Here is an 11,378-nt window from a genome sequence, read left to right as displayed (position 1 = left end):
AGCAGGTCTAGATGCACAGAGAGAAAGACAGCAGGTCTAGATGCACAGAGAGACAGACAGCAGGTCTAGATGCACAGAGAGACAGACAGCAGGTCTAGATGCACAGAGAGACAGACAGCAGGTCTAGATGCACAGAGAGACAGACAGCAGGTCTAGATGCACAGAGAGACAGACAGCAGGTCTAGATGCACAGAGAGACAGACAGCAGGTCTAGATGCACAGAGAGACAGGCAGCAGGTCTAGATGCACAGAGAGACAGACAGCAGGTCTAGATGCACAGAGAGACAGACAGCAGGTCTAGATGCACAGAGAGACAGACAGCAGGTCTAGATGCACAGAGAGACAGGCAGCAGGTCTAGATGCACAGAGAGACAGACAGCAGGTCTAGATGCACAGAGAGACAGACAGCATGTCTAGATGCACAGAGAGACAGACAGCAGGTCTAGATGCACAGAGACAGACAGCAGGTCTAGATGCACAGAGAGACAGACAGCAGGTCTAGATGCACAGAGAGACAGACAGCAGGTCTAGATGCACAGAGAGACAGACAGCAGGTCTAGATGCACAGTACGTGACCACCTGTCACAAACTGAGACAGCCCACAATGACCTGTCTCACCTTACGTTATTTGACTTTTCAGACCTGTTTTACTTATCAAGTGTTTGTTTATTGCCGTGTTATATCATTCTAACACTGTATGTATTGTTAATAATATTGCGCTATATCATTCTAACACTGTATGTAATAATATTGTCATAATTTGTAGTAGTATAGTAGTACAGTTGCATATTGTTATACAGTAATAGTTATTATCTCAATACGGTTCTTGCTCTGTCAGTATCTTACCTGGTATTCTGCGAGCAGAACTGATTCTGTCTCATTTAATGTATCCACTGTTTACTTTGTTCTTACATCAGTTGTATCTTTTTGTTGATCGTCCTGAAATGCTTTGGCAATTTTGTTGTTGACATTCATGCCAATAAAGCAATTTGAATTGAATTGGGAGGGAGAGAGAGGGAGTGAAAGAGGGGGAGAGAGAAATAGGAGAGAGAAAGAGGCCAGAGAGGGAGGGAGAAAGGGGTGAGAGAGAGTGAGAGAGAGAGATAGGGGGAAAGAGGATAGAGAGGGAGAGATAGAGGGAAAGAGGAGAGAGGGAGAGATAAAGAGAGAGTGCATGTGCATGTCAGTGTGTGTTAGGTACTTGTTCCAGTGGCTCTTGGAGTTCTTGTAGAGGGCGGGGAACATGACGGGGAGGAGCTTAGCAGCGTTGTCGCTGATCAGACTCATGATGTATTCATTGTTCCAGTAGTACAGAGCTCGCTCCGCCACCTGCACGCACACACACGCGCGCACGCACGCACGCACATACACACACACACACACACACACACACACACACACACACACACACACACACACACACACACACACACACACACACACACAGGTAACAGGTAACAAAATATATAGTTAACTAGAATGACCGCAAGACCAGTGGTGCTGCGATTTTATCACTCGATGCACAGAAGGCGTTTGATCAGGTTGAGTGGCCTTATATGTCTGAGTCACTGCACAGATTCGGGTTTGGCGATTCATTCATATCCTGGGTCAGGCGCGGACTGCATAATCGGGCACGTCGGGCAAATGCCCGGTGGCCTGGCCTGGCCTGGCCTGAAAAAAAATAATAAAATAAAATTGGTGCCCGCAGTCAGGCCACTCACTGAACAGCAGGCCAGGCGCCGCCTACTGGTTTACTAGTGGTTTTATTACTTTATTCAGGGTTAAAGTGGGTGCATCTCATTGTAAAATTGGACTCGGCCCAAATTGGGCTTCAAACGGCCCAAAATCGGCCTGGCCTGCTTGGTATCTGATGCCCGGCCTGAATTATGATCCCAGTCCGCCCCTGTCCTGGGTAAAGCGTATATATGCTAGTCCGGCATGCTCAGTTATAACCAATGGCGACAAGTCAACCAGGTTTCCATTATTTTGTTCGGTCCAGCAGGGTTGCCCTCTCGCCGGCCCTCTTCGCCGTCGCGCTTGAGCCCCTTGCCTTAAAAATACGTAGTCACGCAAGCCAGGCCTTGAGGTCGGAGGTGTCGAGACGCGTATCAGTTTGTATGCCGACGATGTAATAATATACCTGCATAATTCAGTAAAATATATCCCCCCTCTCCTAGGACTAATCACTTCCTTCGGTAAGCTGTCTGGATACACAATTAATTGGACAAAAAGTGACTTTATGCCTCTCTCTGATCTCTTTACTCCTGGGTTCCTGGAGAGTCTCCCATTCAAATTAGCAAAGGGCCGCCTCACCTATCTTGGCTTGACCATACCCAGAGATCCTAAGCTAATATTTAAGTTGAATTTTAGGGATTTTGTTTCAAAACTTAAACAATGTATAGAAAGCTGGAAAATCCTCCCTTTGTCCATGATTGGTCGTATAAACTCAATTAAGATGGTTTCACTTCCCAGGTTCCTTTATTTGTGTCAAAGCCTCCCCATTTTTCTTACATCGGCTTTCTTCAAAGAGCTGGACTCCATAATTCTGTCCTATATTTGGAATTATAAGAACCATAGAATTTCTAAAATTCATCTGCAAAAACCTAAGTCTGCAGGGGGGCTGGCCTTACCAGTGTTTAAGCACTATTACTGGGCTGCCAATGTTAGGGCTCTGATGTTTTGGCGACAAGGAACTCCTGGCAATTTAACTCCCGGGGCCCCTCTGTGGCTAAAAATGGAGGTTGGCTCTATCGCCAGGTCCTCATTGCCAGCCATGTTGTTTTCTAAGCTAGAGGAGCCTGGGACTTTGAAAGGTTTGAGTTTTGTTGTGAAAAACTGTCAGAATTCTGAATCAGGTTAAGAAAGTTTTGAATGTACCAGATGTTTCTGTTCAGACACCAATCTGTTTTAATCATTCTTTTTTGCCCTCATGGTCAGATAGAATTTGCCATGCCTGGAGTGAAAAGGGGCTGGTCTCCATCAGTGACCTGTATATTGATGGCCAATTTGCATCCTTTGATCTTCTGAAGAGAGCATTTGAGTTGCCCCAAACGCATCTTTATAGATATATACAAGCTAGACATTATGTCCGATCCAAGATTCGCCATTTTGAAGTTCTCCCAGATGAACATGTTTTTTTTAGGTTTTGTTAAGCCCTCCCAACTCTAGGCATCTTATTTCTAAGTTTGTGTGTTTGTTCGACGATTGCATTAAGGCCCCCACTGAGAGGATCAGAGAGGCGTGGCAGGAGGAACTTGGTGTGGATCTGTCTGAAATCATATGGGACAGGAGTCTGTCTGTGGTCCAGCTCTGCTCAGTTAATAGCAGACATCAACTTATCCAATTTAAAGTTGCTCACCGTCTTCATTACTCCAAGCATAGGTTACACAAGATATATCCTTCGGTCTCACCACTATGTGATAGGTGTCAGGTGTCGGAGGGCACACTGTCCCATGCTTTTTGGTTTTGCCCTTCACTATCAGGATTCTGGGCCAAAATATTTGATTGGTACTCTAAGGCCTACAAGATAACCCTCCAACTGGAGGCGGAACTCGCCATCTTCGGCTGCTCGGAGTCCTCTTTGCTCCTCCCAATGGCCGTGCAGCAATCTCTGACACAGGGAATGACAGTTGCCAAGAAACTAATTTTGAAGGAATGGAAGTCCTCCTCTCCACCTTCTTTTCAGCTGTGGCTGACAGACATGATCTCAGTTATACGTATGGAGAGACTCAGATTCCAGAGGACAAATTCTTTAAGGAAATGTTTTGTTATTTGGGACCCGTTCCTGACCTATTTCGATCAGGCTAAAAGCAGTAATTGAGTTTCTTTTGGATCCTTTGTACAGTATTTTTTTTTTTATCGATTTGTAAGCACATTTTCTATGACTGGTAGCACCATTTTGTAGAATTGTAATGTCGAATGTATGTATATATGTTTTTTCTTTTCTTTTTTCCTGTTCTTGTTTTGTTTTCTTTATGTTCTGAAAAAGTAAAAAAAATAAAAAATAAAAAAAAATAGAATGACCGCACTGCGGATTTATGCCTCCGCCAACAAGTCAGCAGTCGACATGCATGTCTGTCCAGACTTTGACGTTTGAGCCAAATGAAATTTGGTCAAGGTGTTACTGAGATATGGCGTTACCGAGCTTGAAAATGGCGAAAAAGGCAAATTAGATCAAATTCCGTCAAGACATTCCTGAGATTTCACGTTAACGAACATGAAACGAGCGGCCGTGATGTCACAGCCAAGAACCTTCAACTTTGACGACCAGAATCGAATCAGTTCATCCTTGAGTCCAAGTAGTCGTTTGAGGCAAATTGGAAGAAATTCCGTAAAGGCGTTCTTAAGATATCGCGTTAACAAGCTTTAAAATGTCATTTGTGAGGTCACAGTGACCTTACCCTTTGTCCTTTGACCACCAAAATCGAATTAGTTCATGCTTGAGTCCAAGTTGACGTTTGAGCCAAATTGGAAGAAATTCCGTCAAGGCGTTCCTGTGATATTGCGTTAAAGAGCTTGGAAATGGGGTTAGTGAGGTCACAATGACCTTGAACTTTGACCTTTAACTCATTGAGTGCCAATGACGACTAAAGTCGTCAATTCAAATAGTAACGTAGAGTGCCAATGACGACTAAAGTCGTCAATTGTGTTTTTTGACGGTGGGACGTGGATCAAAGCCTGATGCATCTCCTGTAAAAATATGGGGGATGTTGAAGGTGTATAAGCTATTTTACGGACCTATTAGGTGGCGACAGTGCTCTCCAGATTAGAGAAAGGTGAGGAAAAAAACAGAGAAGAAGCCGTGGGCACACGAAAACCGATGCATGCTGTAACGTTAGCTGTGCCTGTGAACAGCAGCCAATCTTCTCCCACAATTGAGCCTTTCTGTCTGTTGTGATAGCCCCTCCACATGATTAGTTGCCAGAAAAGGAGCACCCGACACCAGCGTCTTTCTGAAAAGATAAATTATTCTCAGCTGGAAGCGCTGGGAGCCGGCGACAAAAACGGCCGAGCGCTGTGAAAATAGGCTGGGTGCAGCCACTTTGAAACGTGCAGCAGAAAATTCAGAGCAGAGAGCCACCAGAGACACTCCCACGGAGGAGGGGTTTGCAGTTGAGGGGGGTGGGGCACGCAGGGCACCATACAACACCGACCCAGACAGCAGGCTCGATGGACAGATTGGCAAACACAAGCTAGAATATCTGATGCCCACCAGCAGTAAATCAAGACCAGCAAGAAGGTGTAGGGTCTGCGCACGCAGGGGCCAGCGCTGCTGGTTGCAGCTAAAAAATATTATTTTGCCATCAAAATTCCTTTGTTTTATTGAAGGAAATTATTTTTGAGGTGTCACTACATCAGAAAATATTAGCTTCAGAGTCAGTGATGTGCTTGAAATGCTTAATTTCACAAAAGGCTCATTATCTCAGCTTCTAGTTTGAAACGTCTGTTTTTGCTGAAACCAACCTATATTCTACTGCTGATAACTAAAGAACGGAAAATGATATCAATAAACTTTTTTTTGCTGATGATACAAGATAGTCTCATCGTTCTTTGGGCGTGTTCGGTGTTTACATAGTAATATCACACAATATTCTGTGGGTCTTGAGAAATCACTGAAAACGCTCTGAAAGGGCTGGCACTGGGAGCATCCGTTTTCCAAAAGTGGCTGGCACTCAATGAGTTAACCACCAAAATCTAATCAGTTCATCCTTGAGTCCAAGTGGACATTTGAGGCAAATTCGAAGAAATTCCATCAAGACATTCCTGAGCCATCACATTAACGAGCTTGAAAATGGCGTTTGAGAGGTCACAGTGACCTTGACCTTTGACCACCCAAATCTAATCAGTTCATCCTTGAATCCAAGTCGACGTTTGAGGCAAATTTGATGAAATTCCGTGAAGGAGTTCCTAAGATATCGCATTATCGAACATCATACGGACGGACAACCCGAAACCATAATGCCTCCGGTCTGGCTATCGCCAGCATAGGCATAAAAAGGGAGAGATCTAATCAGAACACAAGAAGTGTAGGGGTTCCCAACCTTTTTTGGCTTGTGACCCTATTTTGACGTCACAAAAATCTAGGGACCCGAGTCATTTCAAATTCCGGTACACCATCGATAATATCATCAGTGACATTGTCAGTGATGTCATATGCTTATTTTCCCCCGCAGAATTCTGACTTTAATCTAAAAATTCTGACTTTAATCTAAAAATTCTGACTTTAATCTCAGAATCCTCATAACAACTGCTATTATTGTTTAGAGTCCGGACGGCCCATGGAAAGAAGCTGTTTTTCAGTCTATTTGTTCGACTCTTGATGCTCCTGTACTTCCTGCCCGAGGGCAGCAGGCTGAGCAGGTGATGACCAGGGTGGAGGTGGTCGCGGATGATCCGCTCTGCCCTGGAGAGACAGCGGGAGCTGGCTATGTCGTCTAGGGAGGGGAGAGGACAGCCAGTTATCCTCTCGGCTGACCTAATCACCCTCTGTAGCCTCTTCCTGTCAGCTGCGGTGGAGCCAGCGTACCACACTGTGATGGCATACGCCAGTACGCTTTCGATGGTGGATCGGCAGTGGCGGTCCGTCCACCAGGCACAACAGGCAGGCGCCTGGGGCCTCGTCCACTAGAGGGCCTCGCAGACCCGAGCATTTTATTTCTTTATTTTTTGCGGAGCAGTCGGCTACCACCATGCATTGTCAGATATCAATTCAAGAGTGTTATCAGAGCAGGCAGAACAACGAAGAAGTGTTTCAGAGTGGTGCAGAGAAGAAAATTAGGAAAGTGTCTACTGATGGAAGTAGCTATATGCTGTGATCATCTCGCCAGTCTTGTGTCTTTGGTTGAGAGTCGCACATGCGCATTTCAGGCACAAGGAACAGGAACAACATTACTGATGTCGGGGATTTCACTTATACACCACACATTAGGCAGTCCCACAGAGCTTTGCAGGTTCATTAGTCGGTCTGCATATGGTCCGAGAGAGTGACATAAAGAGCTGTTACGGCGTGTCGTGTTGCTATGCATCAAACAGTTGTGTTTGTAGCCTGTTACCGCGTTGCACGTTTTCCTGTGAAAAAGAGTGATGACCGTCCATAGTAAGTAACTAGCCAGTACATACATGTGTTTAACGCGAGTACTTTCATACACATTCATACCGGTTTTTGTTATTTCTATAGACCAAATCACCGTGACGTCACCATGTAAACAACATTTACTTCCGGGTACTACTTCGGGAAGGCGGCAGGTTTAAATGTGCGTGTTGTCAAATAAATGCTGTCAAAACCTCTCGTTGTTTTCGGCCGACTACTTTCAATTTAAATGTTCAAACGGTTGGTAAACATGCTTGTCCGACGTATCTAGCCTTTCTTCTGTGTTTGTTTTATGTAGTGTTAGCTAGCTAATAACGTTTGTTTACAACTGTCAAACTCACTGTTTTTTTGCAGACTCGTTAACGTTACGTTACAGACAGAGGCTACTGACGCCGCTCGGATACAGCTCGGAACCCGGATGTTGTAGCTGTAGTAAGCCTGTGCCGCCGAATCCAGAGTTCTCTTTGCTCATGTTTGCCCTTTGCAGAGGGAATTCTGAATAATCCAAATCTTGACCCCCTCTTTATGGTCACTGGACATCCAACAACACAACGCCGGTCTTCGCCTGGAGCCTCCAGATCCCTAGGACTGCCACTGTGGAGCGGTAGAAGGTTACCAGCAGCTTCTCCTCCAGATTGTTCCATCTGAGTACTCTCAGGAAGTGGAGTCGCTGCTGGGCCTTCTTTACTACCGCTGCAGTGTTGACTGACCAGGCGAGGTCCTCAGAGATGTGTGCCCCCAGGAACTTAAAGTGGGGGACCCTCTCCACAGTCCCCATTGATGTAGAGCGGGGCAGGGGCAGTCTTATTCTTCCTGTAGTCAATGACCACCTCCTTGGTTTTCTTGGTGTTGAGGGAGAGATTGTTCCTGGCACACCACTCCACCAGACGCCGCACCTCGTCCCTGTACGCCGTCTCATCATTATTCGTTATGAGCCCCACCAGGGTGGTGTCATCCGCGAATTTGATGATGGTGTTGGTGGGGTGGGTGGGTTGTGCAGTCATGGGTGTAGATGCCATACAGGAGCGGGCTCAACACGCGGCCTTGTGGGGAACCGGTGCTGAGCGTCAGGGTGGAGGAGCTGTGTGTCCATATTTGAACAGATTGTGGGCAGTTTGTGAGGAAGTCTTTGATCCAGGCACAGGTGGATGAGGGGAAGTCCAGGGCAACCAGCTTGTCCACTAGGATGTCAGGAAGGATGGGGTTGAATGCCGAGCTGTAGTCGACAAAGAGCATCCTGACGGAGGGCCCTGGATGTTCCAAGTGGCTCAGAGCAGTGTGGAGAGCACACTAAACTTCTTCTTATTATATTTTATTATCTTATTATTATAAACCAAATATCAAAAATAACATCTCCACCCTCTTTGCTTTGCGCATAATCTTCAACTAAACCCTAAATATCGCAGTCGAAAACATATAAAACACATTTTAATATTTGTTTTACATTGCAATTCCAATACAAAACAGCAGAGGATGCTGCAGCACCATAAGCACCCCCACTTCCCGCGCCACTGTCTGTATTGCACTCGATTGCATGTTCAAACCTTAATACATTCCAGATTTATACTGTTGATCTTTCCGATGAGTTTGGAAATTCTAGAGAAACGTTGAAATAATGCATTACACTTTAACTAAGCCCAGCTTGCCCGGCAGATGGTACCAACTGCCCAGGCTTCTCCGTTCATCAGCAGGAAGCATGCTGTACTATCTGCCCAGTCTTCCCTGTTCATCTGCGGCAGGGACTGCTGCCACTCGCACATCAGTCTGCACCGCCACAGCAGATGATGCAAAGACCCTTGACGGACAGACATCACTCCAGAGGCGCAACTGGCATGGTCTAAAGACTGAAGCTGCCAATGATGAATGATGATGTGGTTCTAGCTGTGGTTCTATGTTTTGTTCTAGCTGTGGTTCTATGTGTGGTTCTAGTACCTGGAAGTGCGGGCTGGACACACACTTGGCCAGCTGCCTGAACAGCGGCTCCTGGACCTTCACAAACTCAGACGGCTCGATGACGTCCAAGATCTCCTCCAGCTCGTTGAGGAACATCACCTCTTTGGGACTGTGGGTCTTCGGCCAGAACTTCAGCAAGCCCATGATCACCTGGGGGGAGGCGGGGGTATGATAGTGTTTATAAAATGGATAGTTCGGTCCTCGATTGTGATTGCTTTGAAGCCGTTGTAAAATACTCTATAAACACACCTGTGACCACTAGGGGTGTGCCACCTTAGGCACCTCACGATTCGATTCGATTACGATTAAGGGTGCTACGATTCGATTAAAAAACGATTACGATTAATCACGATTACGATTTCGATGCATCTTTTCCCCATACAGGATTTCTTTGTCAGTATCTTTTTCCCCATACAGGATTTCTTTGTCAGTATCCATTAATTAAAGGAAACAAACAAATTTACCTCCATTATCTTTTATTTAGATCAATCAGACCAAACACAATACATACAAAACATTTTACATTTCCTACAACAAAAAGCTGCTCTTTACAGGTGAGATTATTTTAAACAAAGTGCGTTTAGAAACTTCTTTTATTTTAACCAAAATTCTCTGCTGTTTTCACAGATTTAGGATTAATATAAAAAACAAATAGCTTATTCTGCTGTTTTCACAGATTTCTGTACTGGCAGGATTAATACAAAAATAGCTTATTCTGTATTCAGTAATAGAAAATAAAACTTTTAACCAAAATCCTCTGCTTTTTTCACAGATTTCGGTACTAGCATGTTTGTTTAATACAAAACAAATAGCTTATTCATAAATAATAAATAAAGACTTCCAAACAAAATCCTTTACAAATGACCAGTGAGCAGCATAGCATCATCCCACAACAAGCAAACGTTTTCCTATCCACAACCAAAAGCAGCTTTAAAACTAAATAAGTGGCGGATGAATAAAATAACAGAATTAACAGATTCACCCCTTCACCTCCCCTCTCCTTCGAGCCACCCTGCATGCTTTCTTCAGGGATTCCAGTACTTCGGTTTTGGTCTCGTCATACAGTTGAGGAACTGCTTTCTGGGTGAAATACTTTCGCGTCGGTAATTGGTATCTCGGTTCCAATGTACGCATCATAGCGCGAAAGCCTGTGTTGTCGACGACAGCGTATGGACGTAAATCCTTAGCTATGAAGGTAGCAATGGAGGTTGAGATTATTTTCGCCCTGTCAGAGCCGCGGGGAAGTTTTCTGAACCCGTCCTCAATTCTTCGCTGGTTAGCAGTAGCAACAACCAGCGTCTTCTCCGCCTCCCACCCGGGATGAAAACGCGTGAGGTGGTGCCTCATGTTCGTGGTGTTGCCACTGTACTTGATTCGTGTTTTACACGTCGTACACACGGAGTAGTTTCTGTCAAGCGTCGTTCTGCCTTCATGTTCATAAAACCCGAATCGCCTCCACACGGTGGATTTTAACCCAGATGGGTGAATCTTACGCTCAGTCAGAGCAGCTAGCGCGTTAGCTGCTGCCGCCGCCATTTTCTCTGTCTAGTGTCTACAGTCGGTCTTATGAGTCCGTCCCTTAAAACTGTCCGGCCGGCTTTTTTCGTTCCGGGCGCTACGGCTCTGTTTCTGTGGTCAGGAAAAGTAATCGATAATCGAACATTTTGCATCGATTTGAATCGTTACGTGTCTTATCGCGATGCATCGAAGAAACGATTTTTCGGCACACCCCTAGTGACCACATCACAGTATCACTGCGCCATGTTACATAGCATGTCTCTGTCTAAGCCCGCTGCCTGCTGGCTTTAACGTTTGTCAGCCTCAAAACGCCACTGAGTGACCAAAACATTAGCTAGTTAAACATCTCGAGTCACGCTCTTCACATTGCGGGTGGTCATCAGCATTAACATCCGTCGTCTGGTTGTTGATATCTCAGCAATAGGCGTCAGCCAATGAGGATCCTGTAATAAACTCAAGTCAATAAACTACAGTATGTTCTCACAACAACTGTTCTGACTCACCGGCTCTGTTAGACTGCTGTCCTTCTCCAAGAACTGCACCACACAGTAGGCTAGCTGGAGAGACAGACAGACAGACAGACAGCCAGCCAGGCAGAGAGAGAGAGACAACCAGACAGGCAGGCCGACAGACAGGCAGGCAGACAGACATACAGGCACGTCAGGCAGGCAGGCAGAGAGAGAGAGACAGACAGACAGACAGACAGACAGACAGGCAGAGACAGACTGTTAGGGCGTCTTCAGACATGCCTAGTCCGGTTCCTTGGTTGGGACCAGTTGTGAGATGCTGGTTTGGTTTCACACCAGCCAAATGGACC

At 45.6% G+C, this 11,378-nt stretch overlaps 1 protein-coding gene across 1 annotated transcript in view; it reads right to left on the bottom strand.

Annotated features, from left to right (window-relative positions):
* The window catches only part of ppp2r5d (protein phosphatase 2, regulatory subunit B', delta), a 43,383-nt gene that overhangs the window by 12,485 nt on the left and 19,520 nt on the right, over positions 1-11,378 (bottom strand). Inside the window, exons 7-9 of the mRNA XM_083650408.1 lie at positions 11,065-11,118; positions 9,023-9,193; positions 1,202-1,329 (exon numbers count right to left, since the gene is read on the bottom strand). Of these exons, the coding sequence (XP_083506534.1) occupies positions 1,202-1,329; positions 9,023-9,193; positions 11,065-11,118 (353 nt within the window). The remainder of the gene's footprint in view (positions 1-1,201; positions 1,330-9,022; positions 9,194-11,064; positions 11,119-11,378) is intronic.

Source organism: Poromitra crassiceps (assembly GCF_964638095.1).
Source record: "Poromitra crassiceps genome assembly, chromosome: 14".
Taxonomy (NCBI): Eukaryota; Metazoa; Chordata; class Actinopteri; order Beryciformes; family Melamphaidae; genus Poromitra; species Poromitra crassiceps.
This window is presented reverse-complemented; position numbering and strand designations above follow the sequence as displayed.